This window comes from Falco biarmicus, chromosome Z, assembly GCF_023638135.1.
Source record: "Falco biarmicus isolate bFalBia1 chromosome Z, bFalBia1.pri, whole genome shotgun sequence".
Classification (NCBI taxonomy): domain Eukaryota; kingdom Metazoa; phylum Chordata; class Aves; order Falconiformes; family Falconidae; genus Falco; species Falco biarmicus.
Window position 1 is genome coordinate 56,438,696 of NC_079311.1, and position 21,719 is coordinate 56,460,414.

Consider the following 21,719-nt stretch of genomic DNA (forward strand, 5'->3'; position numbering starts at 1 on the left):
TAAGCATTTTGGACCATGAATACGTTTCATTCCATTTCTGAATAGCCTGGGATGCATGTAATTTAAGGCATGGGTGAATATAGGTAGAGCTAGGCTCAGAACTACTACCTGGTAGGTCTGGACCTAAAGCTCAGTTGCTTACAGACTGTGCTAATACAAATAAAATAGTAATTATTTTTCATGTGATTTACTATTCATTCCCTCTAAAGTGCTTTAATCTCCATTTCAGAGGTGTTACCATATATCACAAACTGTATATTGGTGTAGGCACTTTCGAGTATGGACACAATTTTGGGGTGTCTGACAACTAACGAGAATGGGTATTTTGGGCGTTCCTTGCACTATATCTCAATAAAGTCTAGACCACAATTACTCAAATTACAAACGAAAAGAATGCTGGAGTTCTTAACTGGAGTAAGCTAGATACTTTTTTTTTTTCTCGCCAGGCACCCCCGCAAGAAATAAGCAGTAACTTCATCAAAGTCTGTCCTCATTTACCCTACTTAAAAATGTCAGGATAGTATTTGAAAATGGAAGACATAGCTTGCTTTTGAATTGGAATTTTCCTAAACAATTCTGACAATGAGCAAGAAAGTATAGAATACAACTTCTGCTCCTGTCACAGTGCTGGGTTTGTAGTACTACGGCACAGTTTTATTTTGGTTACCAATGTAAACAGATCAGACTAACAACAAGACCAGATCTCTTAAATTGTGTTTTATAGATAAACAACACCAAGTATCATTAATGTGTGTGATAAATTCAGATAATCCAGTTTTTTCTTTTTTTAAGAAGTATACTTCAGGAACAGCTGACTTCCGAATATGGAGATGATCCTCAATATCCACTTCAGATCAAGCCTTGAGCCTTTGTCTTTGCCATTAAAGTCCATTTCCCAAGGCATGAACTTCAAATGAATATGCAGCAGCAGATATGGGTCAATTCTACATTTTAAAAAAGTTTATTTTTATTCGTTTTGCATAGCCTTTTTACTTCTGGACACATGCCTAATTACCTTTGTTCTACCCTTTCACTAGTATTACCAAAAATGGAAATCTGGCTAAGCTTGATTCTAGTCTAAAACTTTTAAAATATTTATGAAGTATTAAGTTTTTTAATATACAAAAAATAACCTGCAGTTGAGGCTTATAAATACTTCACTGAGCTACACAAATGTCATTGGTCCTGCCCAATGCAATAAGCTTGCAGACTACTTTCTTCAGCATTCCTGGGCAGCAGATGTGTCTGCTGACAAAGAAAGGAACTTTACCAAAACTGAAGAGTTTAAACAGAGGGGCAGAATAAATTACGGTACCACATATCTGGTCTTGGCTGAACAAGTTACATCAAGTGAGGGTATTTTTTATCTGGGATAAACAAAAGGAGAGGGGTCCATTCTTTTGCACATGACACTGCCCTCTAACATACAATAATTGTTCCAATCAATGGAAAGGACTTTACAACTCAAAACAAAAAACAGATGTCCTCATCCTATCATTGCACTCTCTGATAGAGCCCCTCCCCATCTTTCCCGTAGCTCCCCTTTAAGTACTGGAAGGCTGCTATAAAGTCTTCCTAGAGCCTTCCCTTCTCCAGGCTAAACAACCCCAACTCTCTTAGCCTGTCCTCCTTGGAGATGTGCTCCAGTCCCCTGATCATCTACGTGGTGTTTCAAACACACCACCACAAATGAACAGTAAGCATCAGTGTTAGTCACTGTGCAAAGATCAGATCTTGCTGTGAGAGCAGAAACTTTTACGACTTATAGTTAACAAACATTTTGGAAAGCACAAACCTATGCTACAAAGGAGATAAATGTAAATAATGACAGATATCTCGCACTTATATTTTGGGCTATGCAAACACGTCTTTAATCTTGACAATTTAATCCTTGACAAGGAAATACCAATTTTATGGAAGTAGAAAGCTACATTTTCTTCATTCTCTGTATAGTGACAGGAAAAACTCCTATGTATAAAGGTGAAAGGCTGCATAGCAACATGCAAGTTAAACTATCCTATCAGATGAAAATTTCATCTGGAGTATTTTTTTATTTATCCATGACTGCAGTGAGAATGTGGAACACTAGCTGAACAGGAGGCAGGAGACAGAAGACACAAATACAGGAATGTGAAAAAAGCAAAAAGGGAAAATCTACCATTAAAATTCTCCAAGCTGTATCGCAGAGAAAAAGTGGACTAAGCTGAAATTTTGTTCTTGTAAGAATGTAGGGTTCACTTGGATATTATATAATGTGAGCCTGGCAAAGACAAGAAGTACTTCTTCATCACCTACTGCCTCATTGTTATTTCTACGAGAAAAACCTAAGAACTCTTTTATCTATCTCTTTTAGGTACAAGACATTTAATTATGTGTGTTAGTAGATTAAACTGTGTTTACATGGACTGCAAATCATAAAAGTGTATTAGAAGTGTATGACTTGGAAGAAGACACAGTGCCCACCAATTTCAATGAGTGCTGCAGCCACGGACAACTAATTCAGAGAATTATAAATTAAAACAAAGAATAATATTTATGTACATTCCTATATCCTTGACAGCTGAACAAAAGCTTGGTGGAAATAACTTAATTACAAACAAAAATCTACAGATGATCAAGACAGAGCTGAGATTTTTTTTCTGCTTATCTTCCTTTACATTTTAGACTAGGATATTTATAAGCGCTGAATATTTGTGGGGCATATTTCCCTTTACTTCAGTGACAGAAAATTATGTCTTTATTGACATGGCCAGAAAAGACTCTGTGTTCCTCATACATACTTCAGCTAAACTGACATAGAAATTGCTGAAGGAATTAGTATTTTTCATTAGAGCAGTGCATTTACTTCAGACACTATCTCATTAAGGATTATCTCTACTGAAAATTCCATACATTAAATCAGGTCTGTTCTCACTGGTAATGTAGGTCAACAACCCCATTTAAGTTATGTCTTAACTTTGTAGGCAAGGATTGTTCCTATGTTAAGAACATGCTCTCAACAAAAAGTACGGAGGTTTTAGAGAGGGACAGGAGAAAACATGGAGCATATTTTAATTTCCAAAATTAGAATTTTTCATTTGCTGGAATTTATTAGCATATTTAGAGTGCTGCTTGTAAACCATGTAAATATGAAGTTTATATTTGCATTAACAATTAATAGCAAATCAGGCATGGAAAAGCATTATAAAAATCCTCTTATTCAACTTGCAAGAGAAGAAAGGTACTCAGAGGTCACAAAAATGACATATCATTAGTTAATGATTATTTCACACACACAATTGCTGTTTTGAAAATAGCACTGTTCGGTTTCCACAATGAGAGTCTCTCACAAGGTAAGATATTTCATATGAAGAAAGGCAATTTTGAAAAGCTTCAATTAAATGTTAAGAACGCGCTATGAATAATACTATTGGCAGAATACCCATTTGCTATAATAAACCTACGCAAGTTCTTTCCCTCTAGTCATTTCCAATGGTCCTACAAAATGGACTGAGCCAAGTGTAGAACGTGGAGGTTTAAAAAAGTTACTCTGTATGAAACAGTTATACAGACCAGACTTTTCCCATCTTCTGCATACAATGTTTTGGATCCACTGGATCCTTTTTGGGTACTTCAATCCTAATTTACATGTCACAGCCAATTTTGCCTGTAGCACAGAAAGTTTATCAGTGAATCAATGTTAACAGCCCACGATTTTCTAATCCTGCCCCCTTTTCACCTTCTTTGGAATTAATGATAGCAAATTTCTTACATATTTCAGTGGAGATAGATGAGTTCCTTCAGTGTGAAGAATTTGGCCATGTAAATGACTTTAGATACTTTGGTATGTGTATGTCAACTGGGTATCTCTACATTTATTAATATTAAAATTGGACTTGAAGGAGACATGGCCTAAAAATATCAGCTGTAATTACTTGCCTTCTTTCTTCTCCTTCTCTTCTTCTTCTCTTTGGCTGCTTGTGCCTGTTTATGCTCCCATACCAGGTTAGTCAAGTTAGCCACATACTCATCTGTCTGCTGCAATAGGTAGGCCAGGCGTCTATCTTTCTTTTGGTCAATCAGCTTGCGGTAGCCTTCTTCATCTTCAGCCTAGCAATACAAAATAGACACCAACCATGACAGAAATGCTTCCAAAGAAACACCAACCTACTCCCATTATCAACAATCATGTGTTATCTTAGGTCATTATGATCTGCATCGGGGGACAACTAGATGGGTAAAGATCATATGATCAGGCTCACAGGGTCATACACTTATGTTAACAGCTCACAGAATCTCAGAATTACAGAACAGTTTGGGTTGGAAGGGATCTTAAAGATCATCTTGTTCCAACCCCCCTTACATTGGCAAGGACATCTTCCACTAGATCAGGCTGCTCAAAGCTTCATCCAACCTGGCCTTGAACACCTCCAGGGACTGGGCATCTACAACTTCTCTGGGCAACCTGTTCCAGTGCCTCACCACCCCCACAGTAAAGAATGTCTTCCTTATATCTCATCTAAATCTATCCTCTTTCTATGTAAAACAGACGTCCTCATCCTATCACTACGCTCCCTGATAGAGCCCCTCCCCATCTCTCCTGTAGCCCCCCTTTAAGTACTGGAAGGCTGCTATAAAGTCTTCCTAGAGCCTTCCCTTCTCCAGGCTAAACAACCCCAACTCTCTTAGCCTGTCCTCCTTGGAGACGTGCTCCAGTCCCCTGATCATCTACGAGGACTGCCTCTGGACCTGCGCAAGCAGGCCTATGTGCTTCTTATGCTGGGGCTCCAGAGCTGAACACACAAGGCTCTCACAAGAGCCAAGCAGAAGGGGAGAATCACTTCCCTCAGCCTACTGGTCATGCTTCTTTTGATGCAGCCCAGGATAAAATTGGCTTTCTGGGTTGCGAGCTCACACTGCTGGCTCATATTCGGCTTTTCATCCACCAATACCCTCAAGTCCTTCTCCCCAGGGTGGCTGAGAGTTACACTATCTGGAGACAGTAAGAAGAGGGATTATCACAGGGGTCAATCCTGGGGCATATTAACATCTTGATCAGTGACCCAGAGGAAGGGATGGAGGACACCCTAGTCAAGTTTGCAGATGACATGAAACTAGGGGAAGCTAGTCAATATGCGCAAGGGCTGGGCTACACTTCAGAAGGACCTGAACAGGCAGAGAAGTTGTACCATTTCAGACCTTAGAGGTTTTCAAGACTTGACTGAAAAAAGCCTTGAGCAACCTGCTTTGAACTCGATCTGACACTGCTTTGGGAAGGTCGTTGGACTAGAGCACTCCCTGTCAGCCTGAGTGACGCTGGGATTCAGGGACTCTATGATTCTAAATATCTCCTACTCTCACAGCCTAATGATCAGAAAATCTAGAGCAGCTACGACAGGTAAGGGAGGAGGAAGTCACATCAAACAGATGTCTCCTACAGAGATGATTTTTCAAGAACATGTAGTGCAGGTAGCCCATACCCAGAGGAAGAACATCGGAGCTGGATGTGAACTTGCACTTAGTCATTTTTCCAATATCAATACAAATCTTTTTCTTTTAGGTGTTAGAAGAGAATTTTCTTTTGGGCAGATAATCATCTATTATCTTTCCACTCTGATGTTATTTCATCTTTGACACAGGTCACTATCAGAGACAGGATTCACCAGATAAGCCATATCTCTGAGTCATTCTGGCAACTCTGCATCCTTATGGCACTGTGTTAAATGTTAAAGGTAAGACATACAAGGAAATACTACTTTCATGTGCTGTGAAGATAATAATGCAGCATTTGAGCATGTCAGAACAGAAGAAAAGCAGCAGAGACAGCTTTGTCAATTTTGGCTAAAAAAATAAAGTACATGATGCCTTATAAAAACCAAACATGAGTCAGAAACATTTTAAAGATGATTACTTTAGAAGACAGCACGCTAGGAGATTAAAAAACCCTTGTGCCTCTGTGGAGAGACATAAGAACTGCAGAAAGTTGACAAGAACAGCTGTAATGTTCAAACTGAGCTGGTAAAACTGCTTGTAAAATTCAGTTGTAATGCTCAACCATCAGAACTACAACACCCAAAACCTAAGTTGTTGTTAGTATTATTATTATTACTACTACTACTGAATATAGTCATTGCAATCTACTGCTACTACTACTAGTAGCAGTAGTAGTGGATACGCAGTCATCGTAATCTAGCCAAGGCACTGCCTTTATACATTCAAGCTTCTCTTGACAGTATCTTTTAAAATCATACCCAATGCCCATCCCTGCATATGGTATATATTACTATTAATGAGCTGTGACACAATCACCATTTCTAATCGCAGTCAATGAAGGACACTCTGTGGAATGAATTCAACATTCTGAAAAGATATTCAAAGAGTTTTAGCCACAGCACATTTTCCTAGACCACACCAAACGTCTGAGAGTAAAAGATTTTTGTAAAAACCGCTAATACATATGTGCAAGTTCAGAATTTATCACAACTGGACTAAAAATGGGCCAAATAACCCCACTAACATAACACACAGTTTGCTTTTGCAGAAGGATTTAATAGAGCAGCAGAGGAAAAGACTTCTGAGTACAAAGCCCCAAACTGAAAATGCCTATGAAGTGCTGTATCTATGATAGCACCTAACTACAGCCTAGATGAAGGAGTCTTAGGACAAAGCACTGCTATTCTGGAAGCACTGGTATCCTGTGCCATTTCTGGACATTCAAATCTACTTTGTACGTTTCAGCAGTGGAGATCTTTATTATTTGTTACACTACATGCTGGGCTGACATAACCTCAACATTACAACAAACAAAAATATTTCTAAAATATCAAGTTTAGCTTTTTTTAAACCAGCTCTTTCTTTCTCTAATACTTAACATTTTTAAAAGCTTAGTTAGACTGCTGGCAATTATTAATTATAAAAAGTCTATAATGCTGATTACTATGTAATTTTAAGAAATGCTCTAGGGCCTAAACATTTGTTATTCTCTTATGCAAGCCCTTCATTTACATTTTACATGCAATGCACTTAAAGTTTTAATCATATTTAATTATGTCTACATTTTGTTTTGTGATTTTTAAAACCCAATTGTTCAGTCCTTATTCAGGGTGGGAACAGATTCTAGAAAGGAGCTAGAGTTTTGTCTTACGTCTGCACCCACATTAGATACTTACTGTTTTTTGCCAGCATGTTTCAAAGTAAGCATGGCAATTCTAATTCAATTCTGTGTTTGTAAAGTGTTAATAAAATGTTAAAAAAGAGCTAACCAATATCTTGAAGAAATTTTTCCAACCCCATTTGCTAACATACTTGTACATATGCATTAAACTGCCTACACTTTAAATTCCAGAACTATTTCAATTCCTGAAATGTAGGCAGCCCACTGATTGGTTCCACACCATTCTGAAAAGACATGGTTATACAAAAAAACATTCTACTCCATCCTAAGAGTGATACAACTAGTACTGTGCAGGTGCACAGAAGGGAAAACTATGAAATTGCAGGAAGGAATATGGTCCCGCAGTGTTAATGGGTAGAACTGGCTGCTATGAATTTTCAAGATATATTCATTACTGCTATTGGTTATGTACTTTCACACGTGAGATCAGCTTTATGTAAAAAAAGTATGTGGTGTAATGCTGTGAACATGTTAATCATATGGAATCTTCAACACTAAAAACCTAGAAATAAAACACAGTGCAGTATTTATATAATGGACCAATACCCCTGCAATTACATAACAGTGTTAGTATATGTAGTTAATGAGATTAAGTGATGTTATACAGAAGTGGCTGTGCTAAGTTTTCATGCTGGTAGAAAACAACAATTACTCCCATCAAAAACCTTTAAAAAAGAAGTAGCTATAAGTGAAAATCAAGTGTCACATTCACTACCATCAACAGAAATACAGGTAATCAAGCTGTAGCAGTTTCAGATTTATACTTGTTGCATTATAGAGGCTTTATTCTTCAAAGAAAAAATATGTGTGTGACTGAGATGGCATATGAAATATTGAAAGGAAGCAGCATGTAATTTTACCTAAAATAACCATATTCCTTCCTCTACTCCTTACCATTAGTCTCCTCATTCTTTCTTTCTCAATTCTCTCAGTTTCTTTTTTCTGCTCACGCTCAGTGTTGGCATGCCAAGTTGCCACAGCTTTAGAAAGTTTCTGAATTTTCCCAGCAACTGACCGGTGGTACTCTTTAAAATCTTTAGCATGCTGCAGTATGCTATTCAGGTATTCCTAGGAAGAGAAACAAGTTAGTGCAGATGCTTGGGCAAAGCACAAGACTTAAAATCACAAACACGTAAGTTTTAATCTTACAATTTTCCAATTACTGATCACATGATTTAGGGTTTTTTTAATCTTAGAAACTTCAAAGGTAAATAAAATATTTAATAGAGAAGACACACAGCAAAGGAAGGTGCATTTCTGTCATGGGGCACAAAGCTAATAAGTTAAAATACCTGATGCTTCTGCCTACGCTTCCTCTCCTGTTCTATCTTCTGCTGTTTCTCCAGCTTTTCCGTCATACGGGCCTCCCTCAAAGTCTGGCGCTTGCTTCGTTTGTAGGCTTTGGAGTTCAGTGCTGTCTCCAGCGTTGTGTCACGACGCATACAAGCTACTACCTCTTGTCTTAGCTACCATTGGGAAAAAAGAAATACTTAAAAAAAACATACGTAATTTTTAATACACAGAGGAACAACTTTAAACACTAGTATGGCAGAGTAAAGCAGTAACAGTCCAGAAGATGTACCAGCCTGTTCTTCCCTTTCCATTATGGTTCTGAAAAGATCCAGCATCTATACAGTTGCACCAGCTATATCTGTCTCCTTAAACAAATCTTAAGTCTCCATATGATGGCCAAGTGTTAATCACTCGTAATCATTTATTCCTGAATGATGCTGCCAGTGACTGTCCTGCTGCAACAAAAGGGGCTACCCAAGATGTTACACCATCAAAGTAATACATGACATATTTTCTTGAGCTGGACCCGAATGTAGCTGACAACTCATTTCATGGTCAGCTGCACAGGAGTCAGCAGGAAGAGACAAATGTTAAGGGCTCAGAACAGTATTGCCACAGTCCCCAGCAGTACAGCAGGGAGAGCCTACTGGTTTTCATCTGACCTCTGACAAAACTTCATTACAAAGGAATGCCAAGGGTAGAGGGAAGGAAGACTTGGACATCATGGTACAACTACTGCCAAGGCTTCTGTCAGGAAGTATTTCTGTTTGACCTGCCAAATCACATCTTTGTTCTTCCAAACTAGCTTGAAGTCTCTTGCCACTTCCAATGGCAAGAGGCCCATTACTCTGGCAATGTGATTCCTTTTCTAAAATTCATTTGGTGATACATGTGTTCAACATCCAACTTGTATCTTAGGTCTGATCTTGTTACACTTAATTTTCAAAGTCTCTGTGCCACAGTGGAAATCCTGGAAACAGATCACAGTGAAACAGCATACACAACATACAACTCTTCCTCAAACAAAGGGACACATGACAACTATATGAACTATATCCAGAAAGATATAGCTGGGATTTGTGTTGAAAATCATCTTGCCATCTGTCCAGCTCTTGTTTTGTCTTTGTACCAATGCCATGTTCGTGAGGGAAGACACAGTTCTATGTTACATTTTAGACTGGTAGACAAAGCAGAAAGTTAAGATAACTCTGTTGAACATTCTGTATCTAAAACAAAATAAAACTTGAGCATTTTGTGACTTGCTTATCAGTCAAGTTTGCTCTCATGCAAAGTCTCCTGCTTAGGCTCAGTGTCACTGCAAAATCTCTTGCCAATTTACTCTTTGCTACATGAACACATTTGGCTGTGACCTCTATGAGAATTTTCCTGAAGCAAAAGGCATTACCTGGCGCTGGAAATTCAGCAACCTAAGTGCCTTCAACTCCACAGTAGCTTTGGTTCGCAGATCAGGGGGCAGAGAACCAGGCAAGTTCTCCAGTTCCTGGATTCTGTGAGCAATTCGAGCCTGAAGCCTAAGTAAACAGAAAAGAGGATAAGACACCAGAGGAAATCTGTAAGTGGTTATCAAAATTATACAGTAAAAATAGGCAATTTATTTCAGGCATTTATTTCACTTTTACTACTTGTTTCTGAACTAACAGGCTTTTGCAGAGATGACAATAGGTAACCTTTTCCACTTTGAAAATAAATTGTCAAAAACTGAATATACCCCTTGGCCCTTCCTTTAATTTTGACTAAAACTATACATATAAAAAGAAACTTGGGGAATTTTATTTTATTCATACTATACAGGATTCTGCTTTCAAGCTTCTTGCATGGGTACTATTTTATGCACAGTGTAGTCAGTGATGACACAGACAGAACTTTCTTTAATATCTGGAATTATGCTTCCTTATTTTATTGACAAATGAAAAGTTCATTAGTAAAGTATTCAAACATACATAGCTGTTACATTATAAATCAGATTCTATTTCATTCTTCCTTTACAAGTCAATTTTGCATTCATTTGCAGATTCAAGAGAAAGAGAAAGAATAATGGACAAGCCAGACAGAACTTTTTCTTTGCTATTTTTTACATTGAAAACCAAGATCAAAGAGCTAACATTACAATTTTTTGTGGTTTATTTACAAGTATTTCTGGGAACTGCAAATTTTGCCAAGGTATTAAAACAACAGACCCCAAAATTTTAAGTTATCCAAAAGTTGCATCTAAGTTCAACTGAATCAGTGCCCTCCATTCCCAAAATGCAATCAAAACCAAACACACACATGCCCTCTCCCCCAAAACCAGAGTCCTCTCTCTCCCAAAATCAAAAACTTAAAGGCCCAGGAATAGGAAGGTATGTCATCTTCCTACATTGCACAGGCCTCAAAATTTCCCTTTTCTTTACTGTCACATAGCACAAAACATCAGATCGTGTCAGGAAAAGATGTCTGCTGCTGTTTTCCTGTGATGAGGACTTTGGAACTGCCCTAAAGAGAGAAAGAAAATGCTTTCTATATGGCTTCTTTGCATATAGTGATTACTCCCACCTTGCCCTTTTGCACCTTCATCACTCCACAGTATTAGCACAGTGACATAAACTCTCATACACTCAACATATCAGCTGCACAGCTGGAAAGTAGATCACACATCAAGTAAAATGGCTGTGCCTGATACAGAGTCAGAACAAATCAAAATATTAGTATCTCACAGTAACTGTGAGAAAAGCAAATGGAATCACTTGTACAGTTGCAGACAATATCTCTTCTGTAACAGTACTCCTTCCTAAAACTTCTAAACTTCCTAAAACTATGCATTTTTTTTGTATTACTGAAAGACTTTTGAAGTTCCTGGAACAACAAAAAGGAGGTGATGGTGCATTACTGCAGAGGGACTAACTTTGGTGTCCTTAACACAGCAGAAAATTGAAGCATAATTAGGTTAGTTAAGCTCTTCATACAGACTGAAAATTAAATCAAGAAGGGTTATGTCCTAATATGAGAAAGCTCTATTACAGACATCCCAACTCAAGTGAATGCAATAACTACTTGAGGTGTTTCCCACCACAGCCACCCTCTAATCCTTAAAGAGTATGACTGCAGTTTGTTGGGCTATTGCTATCTTCATAGAAACATACTAATAACTATTAGGTAAACAGAATCCAAAGAAAAAAGTTTCCTACATGCTTTTTACAAGCACTTGAAGGACATAATCTCACCATTTGTTTTAAAGATATATTTAACTAATCTTTGCAGTTAGCAATTTATCTTCATCCATGCAGAAAGCAGCTAGTGCATCTACACAGAGACCTCTTCACAAAAGAAGTGATGCACACCTCTTCCTTATTACAGCAGAGGTTACGCTTGCACATTCAAACCTGGACGTCTTGAACACTTGAACATCCATGCAAAACTGCACAGATGCCATGCAGTAAGCCATGAAGATACATAAGAAAAGACTTTGCAGGTAACAGAAAGAAACCATCGACTATCTGTAGGACACTAGCAAGCCTATTTTTTTTTAATTAGCAATAAGATGGAAAAAAGCCCTTCCACATAATAGAACAACTTTAAATTACACACATTAGTAGCTTTAAGAGATCTATTCAGTGAAATCAAATGCAGCACTTTGTTTTTAAGAAACTGTTAAGAAGAGTTTTATAAAAGCACAGTATGAATTTTTCATTCTAGCTAGATTTCAAGGAACACAAGTTTAACAGCTCTCCACATGAATAATTTAAATTTCTTATATGGACAAGAATTTTGCATATCTAAGTTTCTTTTTATCCACCTTTAGTTATAAAGAAATTAACAACAATTATCATATAAACTCATCTCAAATCAACATATGTTACAAATAGCTTCTCAGCACAACCCCGTGAATTTGAGAGCAACATTAACTCCCCATTTTCTTTCTCTTTCTTAATATACACTGGAGCCTTTTTTATAATCAGATGAAGGCTTTTCAGGGAGAAAAAGCAGTCTGCCAATGTTTCATTAGATTCAAACCTTTTTCAGGTCCCACAATATGTTAATAGATGTATTACTGCTTCTCCATCGGTACTGGTCTATTTAACACATGGTTAATGAATGAGAACATTATACTGTACTTCTAAGCACCTATTTGATTAATTGTTTGATGAAACAAACTATCTAACTTCCTAGTAACAAAGAAAGGAAAAAAAAATGCTATGACTGGAAAAAAAAAAAAAGTGGAATGTTTTAACAGCAAAACTAAAGTATTTCACGTTTAAAATATTGTTCTGTAAGACATGCTCTAATACATAAATCAAGCTCCCCAAAAATCTGCCAATTAGTACTTCGGATGCATGTATACAAGAGAGGTGGCCAAACACTTTAGCAATTAACTTTTTATCATGTAGCTCATGAATCAGCACTCAATTACTGTCTCCCCAGCAGCCCACTTTGCACCTTTAGTCCAGAAACACCACGTTTGGGTCATTGTTGCTGTTTAAACCTTGCCAGCAACTAAGCACCACATAGCCACTTGCTCTCTCTCCCCATGCCCCCCATAGTAGGATGGTGGATGAATCACAAGGGTAAAAGTGAGAAAAAAGCCTCATGGGTTGAGACAAAAACAGTTTAAAAAGAAATTATTTTTTAAATTTAATGAATATAGAGAAAAACAAAAACAAAGAGAGAGGAAAATAAAACCCAAGAAAGATTAAGCAATGCAAATGAAAACAATTGCTCACCATCAAACTATCAATGTGCAGCCAGTCCCCAAGCAGCAGTTCCCTGCCAACGCACTCAGCAATAAAATGAGGGGTATGCTCAGGTACTGAGTATCCCTTTGGTAAGTTAGAGTCAAATGTCCCAACTGTGTCCACGCCCACCTTTCCATGTATCCCCAGCCTACTTGCTGACCAGGTGGTCTGAAGAAGAAAAGGCCTTCAGGCTGCATAAGAAGGACTCAGCAGCAACCAAAACATCAGTGTCTTATCAACAACATTTTCAGCACAAAACCAAAACATAGCCCTATCCTAGCATTCAACTTTATCCCAGCCAAAACTAGTACATTCCTTGAGTAAACCTAATCTGTTGTTTTCAAGAATTCCTAAATTAAAGTATTCAAAGCTTACACTTTCTCACAGTAAGGCAGTATAACAAAAATTTTCTTTTGCGTCTAACTTTACATTTGAAATATGACTCCCTAAAATACCTGTATGATAATTCTGTCTTTTCACAAAAACGAGTAATTCAGTTTTCTAAGTATTTCAAAGTATAATGCCCCTCTATTAAAGAAGTAAACTACTGAGAGATCTCAATAGAAAACCATTTCATAAAGCTTCTGCTAACTTCACTGGTTTCAAGATACAAATGTTTGTATTGTTTTTTTCTACTCCCTTTTTATGAAAGAAAGTGTGAATACATCACAATTTTGTATTAAACTTGCCTATATTAAAGCTAAGTCTAGTACTGTCCAAAGCACAAAAGCTGTTAAATTGCTTTTTTCAAAGCTTTGGTCTGATGTTACTTACACCGTTCTACATAATGAAAAGACTTCCAGAACTTCTAAGCATTCTGGTACACAAAGCAAAAACAAAATCCAGCAGTGTTAAAGATAAAAGAAGCCTGGATCATTATCTATATGCTACCATAAAAAATAAAACCCTTCTGATGCAGAACTCCTACCAAACTTCCACCTCACTTACTCTGCCAACAAGATCAAGTTATTTAGAATTTAATGGACATGCTGTATCTGCAACTGGTTCTCCTGAGCAGTAAATGCAACACTGCTATTTTGTGTCACTCCTCACTTTCCTCTACTTATGCATACTAAGACATAACAGTTTGGAACACATTGTAAAATGGAGCAGGACTGGAAAGAGGAGGAGTAACAATTAGAGGTTAACTGATGCAGGGAAGGTTATACTGAAGTGGCTACATGATTCTTGCTCAGGTTAGTGCTACAATTCTTCACTCAGAGCAACTGTAAAACCATATAATGGTGGTTCTACAAGCTTTCTGAAAAAAGGGTTAGAAAACAAGTTATTGCTCAATGGCTATTCAGTCCTAAGATAAAAAGGGTAAGAGAGGATGCCACAGCAACATGATAATACATTACTTAAGCATTATCTTACACAAAAAGTAAGAGCTTCTCTGGGATCAAAACCTTGACTCTGGACACAGCACCACATGCTAAAACACTTCCTGGTGTTTTACTTTCATAAAGCAGAAGTCATTAAACCAGTCTTCAGTGAGATCACCATCCCTTTTAGCTACTTTTCCCTACAAACTTACTGTTACAGTAACTAGAAGATGCATCTGTGACAGTATGCTCCCTTCTTGCCCCACCATCTCCCATCCTGACCTGACAATGAACAACCGTATTCAGCTCCAGCTGGAGCCGGGCGTTTGACTGGAGCAGCACGCCTGTCTCACAGAACACAAAACGGGTGCAGCCCAACAAGCAAAACAACTGAGTGACGGCCGGGCTGCGGCGGGGGCCTCTCAGCCTGGTGTTGCTTCTGTGAGGGCCAGGAAGACCCCGCACAGCTGTGACCATCAATCTGGGTCCGCACCCAATCCTCCCCGCTCCGCGCTGAACCATCGGGCCCAACCGACCTTCCGAACCGACACCTTGCTAAGGGCCAGTCGGCACACAGTGACTGACAGCCCCACCTCACCACAAGTGTAAAATCTGGCAAGTTGGAAATTTTTTCCCCCCAGGGACAAGAACTCTAACTACGGGGTGGGTGGATGGGCCTGGACCTCTCTCCTCCCCAAGCAGGGATGCCTCCTTGGCAAGGTTTGCACCTCCGACTACGGTGGATGTTACCCGGGATAATACTACTAACAGCAGCGCTGTACTTTCAATTCAAGCTCAAATTTTGCAGTAAGTGTATTTATCAATGGCAATTCTGAACTTGTTCCATTTGTTGCCTTAATGAAACATCTGGGTTTTTTTCAACTTTGCCAAACAGTTTGAGTGAGAGTCCTTAAACTGGGCTCTGACAGGCAAACGTTAACTGGTGAGTGGCTGTATGCAGTTAGACTTAAACTCGCTGACCAAGTGTGAGACTAGGATTGGATCTAGCAGCACCTAGACTCCCCTCTGAGGAGAAATTTAGAAAGGAAGGGGACCCTCTCCGAACCTTGTGACTCAATGGAGAGCTGTCTCCCCACCACCCCCAGCTACTCATCAGACTCATAATGTGACAGCATCATCAATCCAAAACAAGCAAATATGTTAAGTGCAGTTTCTTTCCTCTGACTGATAATGATCAAGAACATATTTTAGGTGCAGGTCAAGATCCTTCTGCCCTGCAGATTCTCACGGTCAACTGTTTAACAGCCTTGTTGATGGGAAGAGGGGAGAAGTCTCTTTCTAACACCACAAGAAACGCCATCCTCTATACTTTGTAATGAATATAATTCACCACCTAATTAAGGCACTCAGGAGGCAACTTTTAGAGATCATTCTTCCTGTTAACCTTTTTTTTAAATCTTGTCTGTGACACCATTAATATTGTCTCTACATTTTGGTAGTCCAACCAACCCCATTATCACTAATAAAATTTGGTTTTGCTGTGCCCATTAACTCATCGGCCTTTTGACCTCCATTTCTAGCTTCCCTTCTGTTTATAATTCTGAAAACTTCCTGCATAGAACTGGTTTCTCTGTAGACTGTATACAACGATTTTGTTTTCCTAACTTTCACTGTTTGCAGCATCCAAGTAATACACTAACCCAGCAGAGCCCTTGAGCCTGTTTTAAACTTATCTGGTTTTCAGTGATACTGCCTGTACAGTTTAGTAGTTCGTAACCTGGGGTAGAACTAAATCACTACTTGGTTTGACATTTTGTACTTTGCTTTGATATGGTCTTTCTCTGCAGACTCAACATTATACTATTATCACTGCAGTAGCTGATTGCAAGGAGTTTCAGCTGAGAAAGTGAAAAACAACCGGCTGCATAAGCATTTGATTCATGCTACTCTCTTTTACCTATATTCACGTTCTTGGAGTATTTCAACAGGATCCAACCCTTGTGGCTTCTGGATAGGGCTGATGCGATTCTGCTTTTGTTGCAGCTGAACAATGGGTGAAGGCTGTCCAGGTGGTGGCTGTGGTACAGAAGGGCCAGGCATGGCAGCAGCAGGCTGGGCAGCAGTGGGGGCAGGAGAAGGCCTCCCGCTAGGGGGGGGTGCGGGAAGCTTTTGCTGCGCGTTGGAGACGCTCACATCTGGGGCTTGGCCTGAATCATAAAAAGTACTTATTCATAACTTGAAATACAGAACACAGAAAGAAAATCAAGATGGCTTCTAAAGACAGAATGTGAAGCCGAGGCAAACATTCAAAATCACCAGTAAGAGCACACTGAGACAGACTGCACTCCATGTTTTAAAAAAACATACTAAAATGCAAGTATAGCACACATTGCAGGAAGTCCTGCAAAGAAAAACAGAACACCTGAAACTTAACGATGGATGTAATTTTTTTCCCATTCCTGCTGACTTCTAATTCTAGCATTAGAAGTAAAACAGCTCTAGAACTGATTTTGTGCAAGTTTAGGACTTCATTCCCATGTTCACTACCCTTGCACCACTTAAAAGTCATCTATAATCACAACCTGACAACAAGAACAAGCAGGTCTGCTTCTAGAGCTCTATCAGAACTAGATAGCTGTAATAAAATTTCTACAACTGTACTCAGAAGTACCTATCATATATGAATAGCCTTTGTTTTGCTATGATCCCCTATTAATAGTATTTAAGTATTTCAAATACCAGGAATTCAATTACTGTTTTATCTTACAGCATTCTAATAGTCTTAAAAATTAACACCTCAGTTAACATGAAAATAGTATTTGCCATTGATGGACACTAAGGGTCATAGATTTCAGCATGCCATATGACAACAAGCTACCCATACATTCAGATGTTCACAAATTGTCACTGACAATAAACATTGCAACAATAAAGATGTTACTTTATTGTCTGAGGAGTCACAGTAATTTAATGTTAGGAAAAACAACTACAAAGTACACCTGCAATCTAGTCATCAACCTTAATTGAACCTTAATTCAAACCTTAATATCCTAAAATCCATATAAAAAGATTCCTTCAAAGATCACCATATGTCATTCACCTATCTGCATCAAAGTCCAGAAAAGGCACTTGAGCACAAGCTGTAGATTCTGTATTTAGCAACACTGCATTTCAGCTTATAAAAAATACGTAAAACAAAGCCCACCAAAAGGCTCTCTGTAGTCTCAGTTTTCAGGGAATCATGCAAATTGAATTGTAAAACAAACACTACCATGAACAACTGCGTAATGAATAAAAAATAAATATAAAGAAATAAGTACAATCTTTAAAAATGTATCAAATAAAACCTCCAAACAAATAAAGTAAGGACAGACAATTTTTTTCTTATGAAAAAAACAAGCAATGAAAAAAGACAAGCTGTAAGATGCTTAGAGTTAAACAGGACAGAGATATTATTATTGCATACTGGATTATTTAGACAAAACTATCCATCTAGCAATTCTGTGTAACTACCAGCATTTTTAGTAGCAGTTTAAGCCAGAATGCACTGTGTCAGGTAAACTCATATACACAACCTCTCAAGAAACACTTTTCCCCCTCAGTCTTATCCTGCTCAAATTCTAAGTATTCATTGGGAGTATTCCAAGAAAAGTAATTCTACATCTGATTATATGTTAGTATTTAATCTGTTATTTGTAACTAATGACAGGGAATTTTTTTATGGCCTCAATTATCACAGAGTCATAACTCCCCAGATCTACCCACAAACAACAACATGGCATAACATTTCTACAGTATGAGAACCCTCTGTTATTTGTAATCCTGTGTTACTGTATTTATTTTTAAATCTCTCTAAAAATAACCACAAAATTTCAAACAATATATATTACTAGGGATTTCTAATTCTTTTCAGTACAATACTTCTTCCACTCTACTTTCAAACAACAAAATCAGCCAGTAAACCAAAATCTGAATGATTTGGTTCAAAATCTGGTCATCATGTGGGGGAAATAAAGTTACACTGTTCATGAGAGTTCAAAGACTACACTGAACTTCCAAAGCAATCCAAATACAAAAAAAAAAAAAAAAAAAAAAAAAAAGAGCAACCTAACTCTACCAGGGTTTGAAAATACAGTAGCAAAAACCATGGTTGAAAGACAAGCTTGCTGCAACTAAGCAGGCTCAGAACATAAGTTATTAAGTAGATTTTATGGATGTCCCTCAGGCAGCTTAAGTATTTCATTCTGATTGTAAAAAGGTGCTTCATGTTCAGGCTGCCTAGCAATTGCAGTAACTTCACATGGTCAAATCATTCATGCATGAACAAATGGTCAGACTCTCCTCAATTCAAGTCCTAGGCACAGTAAAGGTTACGCTAATTTTCTGCACACCTTTCTACCTTCCCTTTTTTCCCCCTGCATCTTTTCCCCAAACTCTACCCACAACGTTTAACCATAACTCTGTATGTGACATTAGCATTATACTCCACTATACCTTCAGTCCAAGTTTTAGGGGTAATGGCAGCTGTATGTCCAGGCATCCCTGGAGCAGGCCCTGGTCCAGTTGCAGCACCAGTCATTGTATGTAACCCAATGCCTGCAATTTGACAGAGGAAAGAAACTTACTAACATACAAAGCATTTCCAAGTATTCAAAAATTATTTTGCTTTCTAGCATGCTAGCGTATTCAGGCAAGTAGTATTTTTCTTCATTAAATATGGATTTAAGTAGATTTTATTGTGAAAAAATGTATGTAATAAAGCATATTAAAATCATCTCCCAAAAAACCCTTATTCAGCAGCAAAGCCATGTCTACCGAAATGAAGTGACTAGTGAAAATATTAAAATCACTACTAAAAATAAAATAGTGCCATCTTAACCCTCGATTTCTAATGCAAACTCAGTAATGGAAGTGTTCAGAAACTAATAGGTGCAGGGTGCTTAACGTAACAGTTTTCTTTGGACCAAAATGCACTTGCTTATTGCACTGTCATATGTATTTTCACCAGGAGAAAAAACAAGAACATTTTCTTTTCCTTATGTTTTTCACTTGACAGCACACTATACATGGTTTGTTTTACTTTAAACAACCTAAATAACCAGTCAACTTGCTGCAGATTTTTTATCTACTTTTCTGCGTAGTGACAGGAGACCGAAAATTCACTCCAAGGAAAACAGTAAAATTGCCATCAGTAAAGTACAATTAACATGCAAAAAATGTCAAAATCAGGATGGACGCAGTATTGCACAGTGAAATCACTCTCATTTCAGTTTCAACAATAACCTATTAATAAATACATGTGTTTTATGCACTTGCTCAGGCTTAAAAACAAAGGCTGCTGTTCACTTAGATGCCAGAATACAGTCCCAAGTTAGAGCCCTGCACAGCATGCATTTTTTAATTTTCCACAAGTAAAAGTTCAAGAAAGAACTAAAAGAGAATTCCCTGTGCAATGACACAAGGCTTAAATGCACTTACCAGACTGTCTGTTGAAGGCACTGGGAGGCTGCTGCTGTTGAATGCCAGGCAGAGTTCTCTTCCCCTGAACAGCAAGCTGGAGGTTTTCTGGTAAAGGCTGACCTCTAGCTAACATTTTGTATGCTAGAATCTGAGCTCGCAACTGATGCAGCTGTACAGGGCTGAAAGGGGAAGGCCCTCTGTTAGGTTGATTCATAACTTGTGGGTCTCCTGCTATTATGGGTCCTGGCTGGCTGGGAGTCATCTGGGGTGGAGTTGGACCTCCTCCAGACATTGGACTGGACACATGCTCTGCTGCTCCAAGTGGAGATGGGTGTGGAGACATATAACCTAGAACAGGTAAGAGGATCACAAACTTACCTCTCTGGTTAGTCAAATATAAATTCCATCAAATTTCTTAAACAGTACATAGAGTATAAAAATGTCTCTCTGAACTCAGGATAGCAGTAGTATTTTCTGCAAGATCAAAAGCACAATCTGAAGTTCCCTGGGATATCAAGAAAGCCTCATGAGCTATTCTTTGAGAAGAACTATGATTATATAGTCCATTAATTCCTAAAAATAACAATTACCCTCAAATTTGGAGTAAGACAAACTAAGACATGAAATACAATACAGAAGCATGAGGATGTGGTACTGTTTCACTACAATGTTGGACAAATACTTCCTTGTGGAACATATGCAGTGAATTCTGCCTATTTTGCAGCTTAATATTGTACATTTATTTTGACACACACACATCAAGGAATACCCATTCACTGATAAAGAACCTCATTGCCAAAACTCACCAACATACAGAAATAGAAACAGATGGTATTTCTGTACAACTGCTCTTTAATTTATACAGAATAAAGGTTTGAGCCCGACAAAGAATGTTCAATATCTTTTACCATCAGCATGCTCAAGAACTTGGAACATCAACTGCAACCACAAAAATCACCTTCTGAAGAAGCTGCTGAAGACTGTGTTACTCTATAAAGCTCCAACAGAGCAAGCACAGTCCTGAAGTGAACAATGCTTGTATCTCATTATAGCTCTTGTGAATGCAGAGTTTGAAGTTCAATTACACTTCATATATATCTCCTTGAGCTTCACAATGCATCCATGAAAAGAGATGGCATAGATTTTTGGTGAGATTTCCAAGAATATGTATTGTGTCAGAGAAAAAATATGAAAAGCAATCCTTCAGGTAATGCACAACAAACAACTACATTTCAAAGATGTCCACCAAGAGGGAAAAACGTATCTACCTGCTTTACTTTGGCATTGTGGAGCACAATGCCCACTCCAATTTGAAAAGCCTAAAAACCCCTCATAACAAAAATCAAGAAATCTTCTGGCTCGCTTCCAGATTCTTAGTAAGCCACAGATCACTAAACTCCAAAGTTCATGCCACAGTTCACAGTTCTGTGCCACCAAATCTACTCTTCCTCCACTCTTCCTGACACTTTGAAGTGAAACTACGTCAATTTCATCTATCCAGATCACAGAAACAAGTAATTTTGCCCTCTCTTTAGCTTCATTGTCCTTATCAACCCTTCAGTAAGGGCAACATAGGCAATACGTCAAAGTAGCCTCAAGTCTTCTGAGATGACAGCACCTGTAAGTCACTAGAACTTATACAAGTGGGTAGATGAGAGAGCTAAAGAACTCAAAGTCCATCAATACTGAAATCTGGGGATGAAAATATTCTACAATGAAGTAAAGGTTGTAAATGCCTGAGAAAAAGGACAAAAAGAAGATTTCAGCTCTTGTATAAAAGGAAAATAAGGTAGAAGT

At 38.2% G+C, this 21,719-nt stretch overlaps 1 protein-coding gene across 5 annotated transcripts in view; it reads right to left on the reverse strand.

Moving 5' to 3' along the window:
* The window catches only part of SMARCA2 (SWI/SNF related, matrix associated, actin dependent regulator of chromatin, subfamily a, member 2), a 120,085-nt gene that overhangs the window by 67,191 nt on the left and 31,175 nt on the right, over positions 1-21,719 (reverse strand). For all 5 annotated transcript variants that reach the window (XM_056323761.1, XM_056323766.1, XM_056323763.1 and 2 more), the window contains 7 exons: positions 19,941-20,270; positions 18,957-19,058; positions 16,420-16,669; positions 9,852-9,978; positions 8,446-8,619; positions 8,048-8,221; positions 3,919-4,089 (listed from right to left, as the gene is read on the reverse strand). In XM_056323761.1, coding sequence (XP_056179736.1) covers positions 3,919-4,089; positions 8,048-8,221; positions 8,446-8,619; positions 9,852-9,978; positions 16,420-16,669; positions 18,957-19,058; positions 19,941-20,270 — 1,328 coding nt within the window. The remainder of the gene's footprint in view (positions 1-3,918; positions 4,090-8,047; positions 8,222-8,445; positions 8,620-9,851; positions 9,979-16,419; positions 16,670-18,956; positions 19,059-19,940; positions 20,271-21,719) is intronic.